General features: G+C 35.2%; 1 protein-coding gene across 1 annotated transcript in view; it reads left to right on the top strand.

Annotated features, from left to right (window-relative positions):
- PCM1 (pericentriolar material 1) overlaps window positions 1-20,228 on the top strand; it is a 107,326-nt gene that overhangs the window by 11,340 nt on the left and 75,758 nt on the right. The window contains exons 3-10 of the mRNA XM_011934867.1: window positions 1,370-1,615; window positions 2,970-3,239; window positions 3,932-4,102; window positions 4,283-4,399; window positions 11,396-11,573; window positions 14,802-14,908; window positions 17,123-17,339; window positions 19,588-19,771. Of these exons, the coding sequence (XP_011790257.1) occupies window positions 1,370-1,615; window positions 2,970-3,239; window positions 3,932-4,102; window positions 4,283-4,399; window positions 11,396-11,573; window positions 14,802-14,908; window positions 17,123-17,339; window positions 19,588-19,771 (1,490 nt within the window). The remainder of the gene's footprint in view (window positions 1-1,369; window positions 1,616-2,969; window positions 3,240-3,931; window positions 4,103-4,282; window positions 4,400-11,395; window positions 11,574-14,801; window positions 14,909-17,122; window positions 17,340-19,587; window positions 19,772-20,228) is intronic.

The raw sequence follows: 20,228 nt of genomic DNA, 5'->3' as shown, positions 1-20,228 counted from the left end.
AGGCGCCCGCCATCTCGCCCGGCTAGTTTTTTGTATTTTTTAGTAGAGACGGGGTTTCACCGTGTAGCTCAGGATGGTCTCGATCTGCTGACCTCGTGATCCACCGGTCTCGGCCTCCCAAAGTGCTGGGATTACAGGCTTGAGCCACCGCGCCGGCCGTAAAAGTGTTTTTTTATGGAAATCATGTTTAAGGCGTGCAGCTGGGTTTTAGGAAGGGACTGGGAGAAGGAATTGGAAAGTTGTCAAGAATTACATTTTCACCACCCTAATTCTGCTTCTGAGTGCATCTGCCTAACCCGACTTTCTCTTTATAGACCAGTTTTCTCTCCTCTGGTCCATGTGATATACTGTGGCTGTCCCGTCGTTCTAAAGTTTTTAGTTATGGTTGCAGTTATGTACTGACTAGTTATCTCTTAGTTCCGATTTGAAATTTTAAAGTATGATTATGCTAATTTGGATTAGATACGTTTCTTTTTTCAGTCTTCTGTGGCGAGGGTGGGGTGATGTAAGCAGTGTAACAGGTTGGCAGAAATATTCACTCATAGATTGGGTGGAAGGACAATTCGTAAAGAAGGGGGTTTTGTTAAAATAAGGAAAATATCCCAAGTGGTTTACTATAGTAGTAACTAAAAGAATCTTCCAATTTGATAAAGTGGGAATTTACAGACCTTTTTGTTGAATGAATTAGGTTATGTGGGTATAATGAAGTAAATAAAAATGTTTTCCAGTTAAAACTGTAAGCTCTTTTGTAATTCAGTATTAGCTATTATCGTGTACATTTTTACCTATAAAAAGTTATATTTATTGCTTGCTAAATGCTAGGTATTAATTCTTTTTAATCCTATTTTGAAGGTGACACTATTTTAGAGATTAGGAAACTGAGACTATAGGAAGTAAAATAAATAGCCTAGGGTCACACAGGGGAGTGTTTTTTCAGAAAACAGTAATTAGTTTTAGAACCTAGGTTGAATTGATTTCACATCTTTTTATGATACATACCGAGTTTATAGGAGGTCAGTAAAGGTATTTGTAATTTATTTCTCTGTTTATAATAGAAAATAACAGTGTAAAAAATCCTCTTGGAAATACTCAGATTGATTTTTAGGGTTGGCATTTGAGGATTTGTATTTGTTAGTGATCTTGATAAGAAAATAATCTATTTTCAGAAGGATGGGCTTTAAAATTAGGGTAGATGTAATGAGGGAAAAATGGGTTAATAGAAGTAAAGAATTGTCTTTAGGAGTGTAAGTCTGTCAGAAATGTTTTGTCATTTTTAATTTTAAAACTGAACAAAACTTTTTAATTATACCAAACTATTTTCCTGGTTTGATAGAGACCAGGTTAACTTTTGCTTTTACTTTTTTTAAAGGATTGGGGTGGCCAACAGAAGAAAGCAAATAGATCATCAGAAAAGAATAAGAAAAAGTTTGGTGTAGAAAGTGATAAAAGAGTAACTAATGATATTTCTCCGGAGTCGTCACCAGGAGTTGGAAGGCGAAGGACAAAGGCTCCACATACATTTCCACACAGTAGATACATGAGTCAGATGTCTGTCCCAGAGCAGGCAGAATTAGAGAAACTGAAACAGCGGATAAACTTCAGTGATTTAGATCAGGTTTGTGAATTATTTTTAAAAATCAAGTTATTACTATGAGAAATACTTCAAATGGATTAAATGATTTGTCTTAGGAATAGAAAATTGAGTTTTTATGTTATTTTTTTAAAAAGCGTCTGTGCCTACGAAAAGAGTTTTAATCACTGGGGATGGTCCTGTGTTGTTTAGAGGGAGATGAAGTCTCATTTCTAAACTTGCTAAAGACATGTATTTCTGGACTTTATGCTATGTTGTACGACTAACTCAAGTGATTTTAGTGTGAAACTAAATTTTGCTTTTTAGTAACTGAGTAAAATTGATATTGAGTAATGGGAAGTTCCAGTTTAGTATATATATCATTGGCTAAGTGTGGGATGTGCTGGGTTACCTCAAGTTCAGAATGAAACTATTTTCTATTTATAATCACCAAAATAAAGTTTAGATCTTAAAAGCAAGTAGAAATGATAATAAATTCTTCACACATATTTTACTGTCAGGTCTTTATGTCATAGAGACACACACATTTCCAAAAATGTAGAAAGGTAGATTCAAGTAGGATAATGATGTTGGTGATGATCATGTATCATTTATTTGTATCTATCAATTATTGAACACTTAACTGTCAGTCACTGAGCTGAATACTTTTTCAGATAGTTCTTCATATATACACAGCTTTAATTACATTGATTCATTGGGTCCAAAGCCCATAAAAATACTATAAGCAAGTAATAAAAAGCAGTATGAGTTAAAATGTGATCCATGGTCCTAGGACATGTTGAGCATCCCTAACACGAAAATCTGAAACGCTCCAAAATCCGCAATTTTTTAAGTGCCGACATAAGTGGAAAATTTCACACCTGACCTTGTGTGACGGGCTACAGTGAAAACACAATCAAAACTTTGCTTCGTGCACAAAATTGTTAAAAATGTTGTATAAAATTACCTTCAGATTATGTGTATAAGGTGTATATGAAACATAAATGGATTTTATGTTTAGACTCAGGTCTCATTCCCAGGATATATCTCATGTTTATGCATATATTCCAAAATTTGAAAAAAGGTGAAATTCGTAACACTTCTTGTCCGAAGTATTTTGGATAAGGAGTACTCAGTCTGTACTTCATTTAGACTAATCTTGTTCATATTTATCGGTTGAATTGTCTCAACAAAATGAAGTCTAGAAAATGCTAATCAAATTTTCATATTTTAGTGAAAGACTGTTACAGAGCCAAAGCTCTTTCAGGTCTTACTGCAAAGCTGTTCGTGCGTACCTTCTGAATCAATATCTGATGGTGAAATTAAGAACGTTGGGGTTAAAACAAAATTTTATCATAAGATTAATGTTCGTGTGATTTGATTTCTTTTTCATATGTAGAGAAGCATTGGAAGTGATTCTCAAGGTAGAGCAACAGCTGCTAACAACAAACGTCAGCTTAGTGAAAACCGAAAGCCCTTCAACTTTTTGCCTGTGCAGATTAATACTAACAAGAGCAAAGTTGCATCTACAAGTCCCCCAAACAGAGAAATGATTGGATCAGCACAATGTAAAGAGTTGTTTGCTTCTGCTCTAAGTAATGACCTCTTGCAAAACTGTCAGGTGTCTGAAGAAGATGGGAGGGGAGAACCTGCAATGGAGAGCAGCCAGGTGATAACATTTGTTTCTTTTGCTCGTTCTTTTCACAAACCTCAAAATACGCGCATTAAGATGTAAAAAATTAGGTTATGCACACAGGAATTTTAATTAGGTGGAATTAAAGTGCTTCACTGATCCCCTTCCTTCATCTGCCAGATTTACTTAAAATAGAGTAAATTTCTGTTTATCCAAAATAATTTTAGAAATGGCATATTCAGGTTAATTCAGGCTTCTTTCTGTTTATTTGCAATATAGCATATTGCCAGTTTTTAGTAAAGGGGGATTGGAAGCAAAGTGATAAGAAGATTTTTGTAGGAATTTTTAAAAATGGAAATATAATTCTTTTGGAAAGTAGTTGCAAAACTACAATACATTTAATTTATAACTATTATGTAAACATTAGGGAAATTTATATAAATAGTTTAGTGTGCAGTTGTACAAATAAAATTTTCACATACTGTAGATTAAAATTTTTCAATTTATTTTTAAATTGACAGCAATTGGAGTTTTTAGTGTTACTAATTATGTTTTGATTAAAATCTAAGCTGGATTCCGATTTTTTGCATGTATTAATTCACACAGTAATCCAAGTATCTTTCGTTATCTTCGAAATAAAAATTAAACTGTTGGTATTGAACTAATTATCCTCAGTTTTATATATTGTGTACCTTCATGCTTTTTTTTTTTAAATATTTCCCCTGCAGATTGTAAGCAGGCTTGTTCAAATTCGTGATTATATTACTAAAGCTAGTTCCATGAGGGAAGATCTTGTAGAGAAAAATGAGAGATCTGCTAATGTTGAGCGCCTTACTCATCTAATAGATCACCTTAAAGAACAAGAGAAGTCATATATGAAATTTCTTAAAAAAATCCTTGTAAGTATTAGACTTTTAAAATAATATATTGAGTTATTTTTGTAGTATCTCAGTATATATTTACTGATGACATTCTGTTGCCACGCGAGAGGAGTTATTTTCAAAAAATCGTGCCATCCATTATAACATTTTATTGCCCATTTTAATGGCTGTATGATTTATACCACTAAAATATTTCAGGCTAGAGAAAATGAGGAGGAGGATGTTCGGACTATAGATTCAGCTGTGGGATCTGGTTCTGTAGCTGAGAGCACATCGCTAAACATAGATGTGCAGTCTGAGGCTTCAGATACCACGGTAAGCAGCTTTTTGGTAATTAAAGTGCTGGAAATGAAGGTTTAAACTTTTCTCCCAGTTTTCAAGATGTTATTTTCTAGGCGTTCCTTAATGAAAAGTATATTCCAGGGAAGAAACCCTCAAATTGTTAATGCTGTATGTATTCTGTATTTAAACATGGAAGTTAAGTTTTATTTATTAACGCTAAAAATAGTTTTAATGGTTGATTTGAAAATGTAATTTTTGATCTTCAATTTATAGAAACATTGTTTTTGTAGTTTGTTTTGTTAAGCAAAGCTTCACTAATTTTAAGAGGCATCAAGCAAGTTAAAATTGATGGTGTTAATGATTACTTAGCATATAGTCTCTTGGAAATAACGAAGTTCATTTGTCACTGAGAACTCCTTAAGGATATCAGAATTTTTCATTTCTTGGACTCTATCCTAGTACTGGAGCAAAACCAGATGACTGAAAAATCGAGATAAAAACTCGTAAATGGGACAGGATAGCATTTACGTTGTGATTTATTCACAATGAGAAAAATGCTATAATTGCTGACTTGGCAAAATCAAATCTGTTGAAGTAAAGTACTACTTTTCTGAAAAATAATAATTTACAAAACTTTGAGGAAAGATTTATAAAACTTGGTGTGGTTCAATGCTAGGGTGTTTCTAGGCATTTTAAACAGGTGTGCCTATAACCATGCATTATGAAACTTTTAACGCCTGTTACAGATTAGTAAAGCTTTTGTTTTGAGAGGATAAGCATGTATCTCTTCGGGTTTTGAGGTGTTGAAAATGCCATTCAGCATTAGGAATTTGAAGGTTTGTTTCCTGTTAGTATTGACCTGCATAGTTCTTAACCGCCTCCTTTCTCTTCCCGGACCTTCCTAATTTGAAGAGGCAATTTGAATTTCTTTTCTTTACATTATTTTCAACAGGAGATACTTGGAGAGCCAAAGTTGTTGAAGAATGGATTTTACTGTGGGGAAATTGTTTTTCTATTTACAGTGGTGCTAGGCATAATTTCTTCCTTAGATTCCAGCAGAAATGGAAGGGTTAGGACAATGTGGGTAAAGGAATTCTGTTGGGAAGGGGTGGAACTTGTGTAGATTTATTGTAATTTATATACAGTATTCACTGTGATGACAGTTTCTTTCATAATATAAAATGATGATATGAAAGTTGGCTAATAACGTGTAGCAGAATAAATGTTAAAAATGTGCTTTAACAGTTGTGTAGTGTGGAAATTACCCAGGGTGTGGTACTTGCTTAATTACAGTAAGCAACAGTCTAGTCTACAGAAAACTTAAAAGACTTAAGTTTACTGCCACTTGGAGGGGGATGTGGATTGAATTTTTTTTTTTTTTTTTTTAAAGGTGGACTAGTACTTTTTAAATTGTTTTATAAGGCTGGCTTATGTGTTAAACAGGAGTTTGTGTTAAGAAATTAATATGCTACACTATTTAATAAAGGAGGAGGCATCTTTTAGTCTGAGAGTTCGGCCGTGCATTGAGGACAAACTAGGGAATTCAGCTTCACAAGAACAGGTTTCAGACATTGACGTTACTACAAGTCCGAAAGGGAAAGGTGACAGACCTCAGAATGACAGGGAACTGAGGCTTAATAGGAAATATAGCCGAAAACATGGATTTCCCTCAAAGGTATACTTTCCAATATTAACTTTGGAAGTCTCTAAATGAGCACTTCTTTTGTTCATATTTCTTCTTCTTTATTTGCTTTTCTGTTATTGCTATTACTCTTACATATTGTTAATATAGTTGTCATACTGTAATTTGCTTTAGTAAACTTCTGTCCCTTAGTGTTTTTCTTTTCTACTTTTTTATATACCTCTCCGTGGATTATATCTGACAGCTGTTTTTAATTTACATTAACGGAGGTTTTGAAATGTAATTTATTCCCTTTTTTATAACACGTTCTTAAACACGTTCTTAAACCTCAACCATCAGTCAGTTGCCCTTTGTTTCTGATATTCGCGTTCGTAAATTTAAATGGGGCCAGGCGTGGCGATCCTCGCACTTGGGGAGGCTGAGGTGGGCGGATCACCTGAGGTCAGGGGTTCGGGACCAGCCTTGCCAACATGGCAAAACCCTGTCTCTACGAAAAATACAAAAATTAGCCAGGCATGGTGGCGCACGCCTGTAATCCCAGCTGCTCAGGAGGATGAGGCAGGAGAATCGCTTAAACCTAGGAGGTGTAGGTTGCAGTGAGCCACTGCACTCCAGCATGAGTGACTGAGTGAGACTGTGTCTCAAAAAAAATAAATAAATAAAATGAAAATAAATAAAGAAATTTAGATTGTACTTTAATATCGGATTTTTTGGTTTATATTTTTGTTTTTGGAAACCCCTTTCCTTTGCTTTTTTATAGAAAGATTATCCAGTTGACTTGGTTGCCTCAGTTTTGCTTGTTTTTTCTGCAGTGTTTCTTTTAAAAGGTTTTTTAATTTTCCATTATTTGCATAATGGCATTCCAGATAGAGTTAAAGACAACTGTTTGTAGTTCCACATAAAAGAGTTTGAATAGGCCAGGCAAGGTGGCTCACGCCTGCAAATCCCAGCAGTTTGGGAGGCCGAGGCGGGCGGATCATGAGGTCAGGAGATCGAGACCAGTCTGGCCAACATAGTGAAACCCTGTCTCTACTAAAAATACACAAAAAATTAGCCAGGCATGGTGTTGTGAGCCTGTAATCCCAGCTACTCAGGAGGCTGAGGCAGGAGAATTGCGTGAACCCTGGAGGCGGAGGTTATAGTGAGCTGAGATCGCGCCACTGTACTCCAGCTTGGGCGACAGAACGAGACTCCGTCTCCAAAAAAAAAAAGTTTGAATAAAAATATCATTTATAAAAGTGCATGTATCTGTTGGCAGGAGCAAGGTACTATTTTAATAACTGAGTATAGGTAAGACTAATTTCATATGTTTTATTACTAGTTTATTACTTAGGACTACACTTTCCCATTTTCCCATATTGGCTTATCAAGATCCAGGTGGGCTATTTGTTTCCCATGCTCATTTTGTGGTTTTTTGTTTTGTTTTTTTTTCTCTTTTGGTGTGTGTGGCTATTTACAAATGATAAAACTTAACCTCTAGATATTTTGGCATTTTGTGTTTGTTTATTTTTCCTGGTTCCTAGAAGAATTTGGGAGCACAGTTTGAAATCAGTTACGGGAATCTTACTACATCAAGTATCAAGTAAAAGCTACCCCAGTTCAACAGTAAAGAAAGTAGCTGATTATTTTAAAAACTGGTAGCATTGGAGAAGAGCAAATAAACATGGAGCATAATCGATAACCTTTGGAATTTTCTTCTCTTTAATCCTTCTGAATAGTGACAAGCAAAGTTTAAGAGTTAATAGTTAATACAGTATCTGCCAGTTCTTTTTTTCTTAAGGCATTACATATAATTTAAAAACCGCTTTTCTGTTTTTAGGTTTCTTTGAATAATATCCTTATAGGTGAATACTATTCTTTCTTGAATTCGCTTATTGGCGTTTATTCCAGATAGACTTTGTTGATTCTTAAGGCTGTCTCGTTGTTCTGTTAGTATTCTGTTTGCAAAATTATTTTAATTTCTTCAGGGGAAAAAATCTTAATTCCCACCACCTGTGTTTATTTTTTCTCTACTATGTAGGAACTGTCATTCTCACCACCCCACCCCCTTTTCCTCCTTAGAATCTTTTCAAAATGTAGTATTCTGTTAGAATAGCGGAAAACACAGTTGAGGGTATTACATGAGATTCAGGGTTGAAAGCAACCTTGAGACTTACACATGTTATGAAATGATTGATATTCTAGAGCTGCCTACCAAGGGCATGTTCCACTTTATGAAATATTTTAAGACATGATGACATCTTGCATAATTTTAGAAAAGAAAGCCTTCTGTGAGTAGCCATGCCTTCATTATTTTCCTATACTCATGGCCCCCAACTTAATCTTACCTCTTAAAATTTATAAGCTTTCTTTATACCTTGTACCTGTGTTTTGCCATTATTTTCATCATTGCTCATTATTTCATGTGAGCTTGCCCTGTCTTGTAAACCAGCTATGGTTCTTCAGACATGATGTCTTATACTTTTGTATTTAAAAACCAGCACGTAATTTGGAGGAGACAATATGACGTAAAGAAGGCTAGAGCCTAAGAACCCGATTTCCCTTAACTGTGACATTGAATAAGTCACAGCTTTATCTTCTCTAGGCTTACAGTACCTCACCCTTCACGTTAAGAAATTGAAGTACATAATTATCTGAAGCTGGAAAAATACATTTGGGTCCATTAATAATTACTAGGGGAACCTCAGTTGAATAGAGGAAAGGAAGGTTGAGGCTTCTCTGAAATTGCACTATTACGTATTTACAACTCATGATTTGATGCCTAAGTTATTTGTTTATTCTGTAAACAAAAAACATAGTTGGTGAAGGTGACTTTCTCAAAAAAGTCTAAAGAAAAATATGTATTTGAAGAATTAGTATACACCTAGCATTGTTTTTGGATTTCTGTTCCAGGTGCCATCTTCCTGGTATGTTCTTACTCCTACCTAGATATTTTTATTTTCTCCTCATCATAGGCTCCCATCTATTGGCTCAGTTTTTCTGAGCATCAGTCTGAAGTGTTTATATGAATGTGAAAGTTATTTAGTAGTAATACTTCACTAATTTTGAAAATTGTTGGGAATTCATTTTTGCATTAGTGAAAAATCTGAAGATAACTGTGTTTAATAGCTTATAATTCTTTATAATTAGATTATCACAGTTTTGTGACTAATAAGGATTAAAGAACTTTTTAAAAAGTATGCTTTTTTCTCATTTGCATAATTTTTTTCTCCTAATTATAATTTATGCTTTGCTAGAGGGTATTTAATCAACCTGGAGATTTTTTTTTTACTCATTCTGTTGATATCTGTACCTATTTGGTTTGGTTTTACGTTTTACCGTTGACTTTGATGAAATCATTATAAAATTATTTTTGCTGCATTCTGAGAGGGCTAGCTGTTGATAATTATCCTTACCCTTCAAAGTTTTTTTTTCCTGAAGATGTAAACTGTCTGGAAATAAGCCATACTAGGATGAATTTCCACAGAAATGGATGTAAATATTTGTAAGGTAACTCCCCTTATATAGGATAGGAGAGAACTGAGTAAACAATACTTAATTTGTTAAAAGTTTCAGTTTATTAGAGGTTCAAGACAATAGAAAAACTTCTAATAAATATTGGGTTGCCAAGATCCAGGTAGCCTATTTGTTTCCCATGCTCATGAAGTCTAGAGATGGTCTAGAATATATAGGCACTGACTAGGCACCTCTGATGTTTACATGAAATAATCTAATTATAGCCAACTTCCTATTTGATCGTAACTTTCTTGAATATTTAACTCTTTGCCTTTTACTTATTTGTTTACTTATTAATTTTATTGATTTCCAAGTGAAAGTGTAAAATACTACCACAGTTACTCATGCTTATTCACAATACTGATGAGTTCTACGTGGGGAGGTAAAGAAATTTTTATATAATATTGGTAAAGGATGTCACCCAGAAGGGAGTTTCTCTTGAGCCCATCTGTGTGCTCCATAATTTCTCCAGGAATCAGATGTGCATAGCAAGTGTAGATCAGTGCATTTTTACTTTCAAAAGAAATCTTTGAACTTCTTTGCTCTCTTTAGTCATTTGTTTATTTAAAATTTACATAACCCCAACCAATATTTGTTAGCAGTGCAGATTTAAAATTGACTAAGTGAAACAAAAGTGATATATTTTATGTAAATATTAGGTAAAATCATTGAACTTTTAAAATAAAAGACTTTTAAAAAGGTAAATCGGTGATGAAAAATACAATTATGGTATACATTTCAATGTATAATTTAGCTTGTAATATATTGTTTCCAGTTGTATTTAAATTTGTCTCTGTTTAGCTTTTCTATTTTCTTGTTGGGTTACATTTTGAGCAGTTTTAAGATTAACACTTAAAATTTCATCATTTTTTGTAAGTGCCACTTATTTAATCCATCCCTTTACTTTTAGATTAGATGATAACCTCCTAGCATTTTCGGGGAATTTGGAAGTATTTACTTCCATTTTATGTCATCAGACTCAGATGAATCAGCATAATTTAAGAGTAAAATAATGATGTCTTTGATACATAATATAAAATTGGTTATTTTCTTATATGTCTGATAATGTGATGCAATTAAATTAAAATCTTTTTACATAAGATTATCAAATAAAAAATGTATTTTTGAAATTTCAGTCTTTGGTAGAAATAGTATGTGTGCCTGTTTCGTAGGTTGTTTGTTGTTGTTTTTAAATTTTACTTCTAATCTTTGTTCTTTTTTTTTTCTTTTTTCTTTGAGACGGAGTCTCGCTCTGTCTCCCAGGCTGGCAGTCAGTGGCGCAGTCAGTCTCAGCTCACTGCAGTGTCCACCTTCCGGGTTCAAGCGATTCTCCTGCCTCAGCCTCCTGAGTAGCTGGGGTTACAGGCGCACACCACCACACCCAGCTAATTTTTGTATTTTTAGTAGAGATGGGGTTTCATATGTTGGTCAGGCTGGTCTCAAACTCCTGACCTTGTGATCTGCCCTCCTCAGCCTCCCAAACTGCTGGATTACAAGACTTTCAGGTCATTAACCCAGCATAATGTGCTCCTAGATTTTTCTGTGTGTGTGTGTGTGTGTGTGTGTGTGTGTGTGTGTGTGTGTGTTCCCATCCCTCTTGGCCTTTTTTATGTTTCCTGTGTCTTTTTCTTTTCCTTGTGTTCGTTCCTATTCCTGCTAAGCCATTGATTATATAGCTTTTTACTGTGAAATTACCTAAGTCTTAAGTGGCAGGCTGTATCTCTGTGTCATCATTCTATTCTTACTCTTTTTTTCTTGATGTCTGCTAAAACTATATTTAGGGTTGTATATTTAATAATATGTTATCAATGTGTATACTTTGCCATTGATAGTTGAAACAGCAACGTGGATTTTAATAGTCAGATACGAGTATTGTTGGTCTTATTTTCCAGGCCAGAGATCCTCAGCAGGAGCCTGTGGAAGAGATAGAAAATTTGAAGAAACAACATGATTTATTAAAAAGAATGTTACAACAACAGGAGCAACTAAGAGCTCTACAGGGACGGCAGGCTGCGCTTCTAGCTCTGCAACATAAAGCAGAGCAAGCTATTGCAGTGATGGATGATTCTGGTATGTCACAGTCTGAGAATATTCTTTTTGCAAGGAAGACTCATACATAATTGTATTGCTGGGTGGATGCTGATTATTACATAATCAGATCTTGATTGTTGTCTAGTTTAGAAACTGTCATATGAGGCTTATACTTTCCTGTGCTTTTCTCTGGTTATGCAGAAAAGGTTACAGGGACAACTCCTGGCCATCATACTATACCATGCAAACAGCCAGATCGCTCTTCTTTTCATCAGAGAGTACCCTTAAGAGGTAAAAGAGACAGGCTGTAGTTCTGTTTTTGTACCACAGACTGATAAGGCTCGTGATGCATTTATTTCCTTTTTTTCTATTTTATTCAGCTAGGATTGTCATTCTTTGCTTGCCTCCCAAGAAAGGGTTAAAACCTTAAGTGAGGCAGTGAATAAATTTATAAAGTATCTTTAGTCTTCAAAGTTAGTAGTAGCTGTTATTTTAATTAGGTATCCTTTTGTATATACTAGCTCTTTAGAACTATATTTATATTTATAGTCTATACTTCCTGAGACTCAGAAATTTTCTTCCTCCTTTCCTCATACCCATATGTGATTTAGATGAAAGTTGTATTGAATTTATTAGTATTGAATCTGATTTTGTAAGTTTATCATCACCTTCAAACTTAAGTATTTTAGTGTCTCATTAAATTGAAAGAAAAGATGGATTCGTTATTGAAACTCAACAAAACTAAGTTATGTTTTCTAGTAGTCTACACCATCCCCTTCTAATAAATAATTTCTCTTCTTTGAGTACTCTGTTTTTGCGAGGCGGTTTAGGTTCTCACTGAGGCTGCCCTGTTGTGAATCAGTTTATTCTGCTGTCCAAACCTAGCCCACTGACTCAACTGTCTAATCCCTGTTATACCTAATTTAAGTTTACATTTTCATAAGGAACGTTATGACTTTCAAATAACTTAACTCTGTTTATTTTTTTTGAGACAGATTCTTGCTCTGTTTCCCAGGCTGGAGTGCAATGGCATGATCTCGGCTCACTGCAACCTCCGCCTCCCAGGTTCAAGCGATTCTCCTGCATCAGCCTCCTGAGTAGCTGGGATTACAGGCACCTGCCACCATGCCTGGCTAATTTTTGTATTTTTAGTAGAGTCAGCGTTTCATCATGTTGGTCAGGGTGGTCTCAAACTCCTGACTTCGTGATCTGCCTGCCTCAGCCTCCCAAAGTGCTGGGATTACAGGCGTGAGCCACCCTGCCTGGCCAATAACTTACTGTTTTGTAATAATTACATAGCTGTATATAGTAATTACAAAGATTTTTGTCCCCATTTCTCCATTGTAAAATTTAAAGTACTGTTGGCTTTTATATTTAGGAAATAGATAATTTAGGAAATGATAATTAAAATAACATAATGACTAATACTAGTTTAGTTAATGGCTAACCTTTTAAATATTTTTTGAGTTTGAAATATCAAATTTAAAAGCTTTCCTGTGATAGTTCTATTAATCTCTAAACTTGCATAATCTCCTTTGATCATCAGAGATTTCTAGGTTACTCAGAGCTTTAATTCTTTTTTCTGTTTTATAGCGAAGGAACTCTACAGAGTTTGTGACTTGCCTAGATTTATATAGAATTTTAGCAGAATTACATTTGTTGAATTCTAGGTCATGGGTCTTGTTTTTGTTTCTGAATGTGAACTTTTGAAAGTAAGCAGATAATTTCTTTTAAAAAAATACACTATTATGAGTCAGAGAATAGGAGTAGAATGCACATGAGTTTGAATTTATTTCATACTGTTTCAAAAAGAATTTTAGCTTAGTAATTTTAAAACAAATTTAGTCTTGTATTTGTGAGATTTTGCAGGGGCGTACTAATGAACAGCCATGAAAAGCTACAATTACAGTATTTAATCTGGTATATGAGATATCTTGAGATAATTATGTTACCTCAAAGCGTGTCCCTTTCACCACTTAACTAGCAAGTTACGTGTGTTATCAGTACTGTAATTTCTTCTCAGCATAGAGATTTGACTAGATATATAGGATTCCACATAGCCTTTATATTCTCAGTTTTCAGTGGAAAAAAGGTGGTGTTTTCCTTTAAAACAGTAGCAATTTATAACCAATTGTCTTTTTTCTTTCTTTCTTTTTTTTTTTTTTGTGAGACACAGTCTTGCTGTGTCAACCCAGGCTAGAATACAGTGGTGTGATCTTGACTCACTCCAGCCTCTGCCTCCCAGGCTCAAGTGAATCTCTCACCCAAGCCTCCTGAATAGCTAGGACTACAGGCGTGGTGTACCACGCCGGGCTAATTTTTGTAGTTTTGTAGAGATGGGGTCTCACTGTGGTGCCCAGGCTGGTCTTGAACTCCTGTACTCAAGTGATCTGCCTACCTCGACCTCCCAAAGTTTCAGGATTACAGGTGTGAGACACTGTACCTGGCCACCGATGTCTGTTTTAGAGTTGGAGAGTTAGAAGTGAGAATAAGGATGGAGTTATTCATTAGTAGAACAGTAACTGTTACGAAAATTGTTGTCACAAAACTGATTTATGAATATGGGGACATTATTTTTAAATTAAGAAGATAAAAACCACAGTCTTTTAGTATGACTTGTATCACAAACAGCCATGTCAATAAATTATCCGTTTTATTGCAGGGGTCAGCAAACTATGGTCAGCTGAGTTTGGCTCATTGCCTGAAATAAGGTTTTAGGGAACACAGCCATACCCATTTGTTTACGTTGTCTGTGGTTGCTTTTACCCTGTAAAAGCAGATCTGGGTGGTTGAGACAAAAACTGTATTTCCCACAAAGCCTAACATATTTACTATTTGAACCTTTAAGAAAAGTTTGCCAGTCGCTCTACCAGAGAATTGATTCTATTCAAGAACATGGAGATTGAAACTTGTCAGAATCAGCTGTGCTTTTTTACACTATCACTTTCCCTTCCACTCCCCACTGACCTTAGACAGACCTGCTCCACTGAGACACTACTATTAATTGGGATGTAATAGTAACCCTACTTGTATGTTGGGACAGAAAAAGATGAATCACTTGCTAGAGTTTTGTGACCATCCCTTCATTTTTAAGTTAGATGGAAACTTCTGATAAAATGATTGTTGGCAGATAGATAGGATTGTTAACTAGTTTCAGGGTACGTAGGTGAGCTTTTTAAATTATTTTTTAAAAGTTATTTTTAGCTTCTCAGAGATTAAAAAAGGTGTTTTATTTATATTAATCAATAGTTATTAATTTCTTTCCAGTTGCAGAAACCGCAGGTAGCTTATCTGGCGTCAGTATCACATCTGAACTAAATGAAGAACTGAATGACTTAATTCAGCGTTTTCATAATCAGCTTCGTGATTCTCAGGTAACCTAGATGTTTCAGTATAGTTGAGTTTAAAAAATCACGTTAATTACAACAGTGATTCTGAAACTTCAGTGAGCATATATGTCACCTGGCATGATTATTTAGCAGTGTAGGTTTCTGATTGGTGGGGTCCCCCCACCTCCAAAATTATGATTCATGGATTTGGGGTGGGTGTCTCCATGTCTCAGTCCAATGCCGGTGGTCTGGGGACTATACTTTAAGAATCACTAAACTAGAGGAGAATTTTCTTTGAATAACGTGATTAGTGAAGTTTTTCTCTGTATGCTACTGGATGACATCCTTTTTCCTCTACAAGACTTAATACTCTACAACCATTAAGACTGCTTTAAATCTCTGTCCTTCGACTAGATACATGGGACTCCATACAACCTTGGAATTCTCATTTGAAGGAATAATTTCTTAACAATTTTAAGAAAGTTCTTAATTTGAGAGTTAGTGAGTGTTTTAATTTGATGCACTTTGTAAGTGATATAAATGCAGATTTTCAGTATGTGGGCCTTGGGTAAAAAAGGATGAATTAATGCCTCTCCATTGGAAGTGAGTATGATTGAAGATGCAGTGTCTCTTGTCTTCTTGCTGACCAAGTGAAAATGAGAGAATATGGCCCAACCACTTTGGAGAGTTATATAGCAGTACCTAGTGAATTTTTTCTGGTAGACCTGGGGCCTACTTTAGAGAAACTCTCACGTGTTCACAAGAAGATAGATAAAAGAATGTTCATGGCAACTCTGTGTTAATAGCAAAAAGACAGAAACAGCCCAAATGTCCATGAACAGAAATGGGCTAATGAATTCTTATATAGAGTGAAATTCTTTACAGCAGTTACAGTAAATAAGCCATTGCTAGTGAATACAAAATTCAAGTTTAAGAAGGATACCACTTACCTTATTTTTTAAAAAGTCTATATTTTTAGCGTATGTATACATAGGCATTAGAAAATAAAAACATATGAGAATGGTAGATACCTGATTCCAGGTTGAAGTTACCTTTGGAGTGGGTAGTGACACTGGAAAGGGTACAAGCAGAGCTTTACTTAAATCTGTAATGTTATATTTTTCTTAAAATAATTGATGCAAATATGGGAAAATCTTAAAATTTGACTAAGCATAATGGGAGGTTTTCTTATTATTTCCTAAGCCCTAATGGATTCTTGAAATGTTTCATAATTAAAAAAAAAAAAAAAAAAAAAAAAGAGGGCCGGGCGCGGTTGCTTACGTCTGTAATCCCAGCACTTTGGGAGGCCGAGGTGGGTAGATCATCTGAGGTCAGGTGTTTGAGACCAGCCTGGCCAACATGGTGAAACCCCGACTCAACTAAAAATGCAAAAAGTAGCCAGGCGTGGTGGCAGGTACCTGTAATCCCAGCTACTTGAGAGGCAGGAGAATCACTTGAACCCAGGAGACGGAGGTTTCCATGAGCTGAGATCACGCCACTGCACTCTAGCCTGGGCTACAGAGTGAGACTCTATCAAAAAAAAAAAAAAAACCATGAGAGAGAAGTGATGGGAAAAATTGATAGGTTAAGAAGTTAAAGTTTACGGTGGTAGTTCTAGAAAGAAGGCAAGAAAGAGAATGAGATTTTTGAAGGTTTATTTTATATAACGTGGCATTGTTACTACTATGAATTCAAGTAATGATGGCTAGTGAATCCAAGACCTCTGTGTGGTTATGTGTCTGTAAAACCATGTAGAGTCAGCTCTCAGTATCTGTAGGTTCCACATCTGTGGATTCAACCAACCATGGATCGGCAATATTTTTTGGGGAAAAATAACACAACAATGTTTTAAATGCAAATTTAAAAATTTAACAACTATTTACGTAGTGTTTATATTGTATTAGGTATTATAAGTAATCTAGAGCTGATTTAAAGTATATAGGAGGATGTGTGTAGATTATATGCAAATACTATACCATTTTATATAAGGGATTTGGGTATTTGCTGTTTTTGGTGTCCCCAGGGGTCCTTGAACCAATCCCTCACCGATACTGAGGGATGATTTCATGTGTTAATAGTGGCATATCAGGAAACCGTATTTAATTTGGGAATAGTAAGAGTATATACTTACCTACCAGCACAACCTAGCAAATATTTCTTTCTCTTTATAAAGGATATTTGTGCATTTAAAAAATGAGAATGCATTTAATTGCCTTAGTCTTAATTCTTCTTCTTTTATTGTTTTTGTTTTTTAATAAGCCTCCAGCTGTTCCAGACAATAGAAGACAGGCAGAAAGTCTTTCATTAACTAGGGAGGTTTCCCAGAGCAGGAATCCATCAGCTTCAGAACGTTTACCTGATGAGAAAGTCCAGTTGTTTAGCAAAATGAGAGTGCTGCAGGAAAAGAAACAAAAAATGGACAAATTGCTTGGAGAACTTCATACACTTCGAGATCAGCATCTTAACAATTCATCATGTGAGTAAATCTGGTTCAGCAGTATTGGGTATAAGACACAGAAATATACATACTGTCACATAATAAATTTAGTGTTTGGTGAATGAACACATAGCTCCTCAAAAATATTTGTAGGGACTTAAGACCTATATTTGAAAAGTTTTTAAGTTACAAGCCAATATATATAAAAGCCAAATATGTGGTAAATCAGTTTTATAATTCAGAAAAGGGAAAGAATACAGTTGGACCTTGAAAAATTAGTAGGATTTTAATAAGGGAAAGGTAGAAGAGAAGGTAATATTTGATATGTGCACATAATAATACTGTGTTTTTTTAACATATTCAAAGTTTTGCCTTAAAAGTTAATCCAGTTAGTACTTTGATTTAAAAACCCAAAACTATGAAACACAGTGTTGATTTAAAAAAAAAAAAAATTATGAAAAGCTTGTATATATGGTTTAGTATGGAGAGTCCAAAACTTCTAACTGCTGAACTTGTATTCATTTTTTAAAAATATATAGATAATCATCTCAGACAGCTGTAACTTCAGGAGCTATCTTTTTTGTTCCGCACATACTTAACCTTCATCTAAATCAGATCTAGTCTTCAGTTCCTAATACCTTTTCAAACATGGCTCCTGTCTCTTATCCACATAGTAATAGAGGCTCGAGCATTAGAAATTGAAGGGGCAACTTCCAACTAGTCTTTAAACATTCTAGCTGATGTCTAATGAGAGAAAACAGGGATTTAAAAACAACAAAACCATTTTCTCTGGAGCCTCTGGTCCTTATTATCCACATATCTCCTTTTTCTTTTCCACCCACAGAAGAACCTTACTATTCCTGCCCTAAAACGTATCCTTTCTTTGCCCTGACTTCTGCTAGTCTTTTCCTCCTCTCGAGTATAATTCCAGTTTTTATCCTTCACAAACACATGAACACAACTAAGAAAAACTTAACATGTGGGCCGGGCGCGGTAGCTCATGCTTGTAATCCCAGCACTTTGGAAGGCCAAGGCGGGTGGATCACCTGAGGTCGGGAGTTCGAGACCAGCCTGACCAACATTGAGATACCCCATCTCTACTAAAAATACAAAATTAGCTGGGCGTGGTGATGCATGCCTGTAATCCCAGCTACTCTGGAGGCTGAGGCAGGAGAATCACTTGAATCTGGAAGGCGGAGGTTCTCGTGAGCCGAGATCGTGCCATTGCACTCCAGCCTGGGCAATAAGAGCAAAAGTCTTGTCTTGGAAAAAAAAAAACGTGAAAGTTGCACTTAAGTCCTCATGGTCAGTTTTATATTCATAAAGTAGCATTCTGTGTGCTGATGACTCTTAAAGGCCATTTTTTTCCTCACTGGGAAGCAGTGTGAGAACAGCAGCAAAAGGTAGAATGGTCAAGAAATAGAATGAGGAGACTACTGGAAACCACCTACAGGAATTGTGGTACTAAAGTGAACAACAAATAATGATGGTTTTTGTGAGAAAGATACTGGTAAATGACAGCATCTTTGAAATGGTAGGAGGTAGGGAAGTGCAGAAATTCTTAATCTTTAATTCCTCTTAAGCATGATTTATATTTGATAGTAAAAGAATTTATATAGAAAGTAATTAAATTTAGTTCAGGGACCATGGAGGATTAGCCATTATCTAATTAGCAGATTTTTATTACTGTTTATTTAATATTTCATAGTTTGAGGTACCATGGTCTCTTTAACACTTTTCTTTCTCTCCTGGAGCAAGACAAGTTCCTTCTTGGTGTCCAGATGTAACTTCTCTGGTCTGTGGGTATGAAAAACCAATGAAGACCTAATTGGCTATAGCTACCTGATAAAGAGTACAGATTGAATACTGCACATCATTCATAGTGGCCCTGTTTAACTTAACCTAGAACAAAGTTTATCAAGTTAGTTACCAAATTTAGTCGTTAGTTAAAACTAACTAGAGTTCTGCTCTAGTTAGTTTTCCAAGGTAGAATATCATTATTCTTGTCAATTTTCATCTTTTCTTCTTTCCTTTCTGTTTTAACCTGGTGGTTATAATGTAAAGGTGATAGAATCTCTGGAAGAAAGAGGTAAACGTGTCTTCTGTGTGCATTTTGATGTGTTTAATTGTGGAGTAAGTTAATAAACAAGTTTCTAAAATTTAAATCTGCAGAAACTAAGTTGTTAATCATTTTTGCTTTTTATTTTTCGGTATTCAAGCCAACTGTAAGTGTTTGTGTATGGTAACTGGTGATTTAAAGAAAAGTTTTTTTGTGTGCCTTTTTCAGCCTCTCCACAAAGGAGTATGGATCAGAGAAGTACTTCAGCTCCCTCTGCTCCTGTAGGCTTGGCACCGGTTGTCAATGGAGAGTCCAGTAGCCTTACATCATCTGGTCCTTATCCTGCTGCTGCTTTAGTCTCTCAGAATGAGAGTGAAAATGAAGTCCATCTCAATCCATCTGAAAAACTCCAGTAAAACATTTATAATCATTATTTACATAGATTAAAGTTAAATAATAGGGATAAAAATTTTTTTTCCTTTGTGTTGAAAATTCTGGCAAAACGAGATTTATTTAATTTTGTAAACATTCTTAAGTGATAGGTAGAAGTGGCGTGTGTGTGTTGTGTGTGTATAATTTGAGTTGTCTGAGAGATGTGATGTAACACAGTTTCTGTGAACTGATAACTACTTTCTTGTTTTTCAAATAAAGGATAAAAAATAAGACTACAGTTAGAATATTTCTGTATTCAGATGGTTTAGAGACCAGGCTGTAGAATCAGACAGCCCTGAAATTGTATCACACAAGGCTGTGTTACCGTGTACAAATAACTTAGCCTTACTAAGCCTGTATTTCCTCATCTGCAAAATAGGGATAATAATACACCTGTTCATAAATATGTTTTCATTACAAAATGTTGGCACAGTTCC

This window comes from Colobus angolensis, unplaced genomic scaffold (genome assembly GCF_000951035.1).
Source record: "Colobus angolensis palliatus isolate OR3802 unplaced genomic scaffold, Cang.pa_1.0 Scaffold14, whole genome shotgun sequence".
Classification (NCBI taxonomy): Eukaryota; Metazoa; Chordata; class Mammalia; order Primates; family Cercopithecidae; genus Colobus; species Colobus angolensis.
This window is presented reverse-complemented; position numbering and strand designations above follow the sequence as displayed.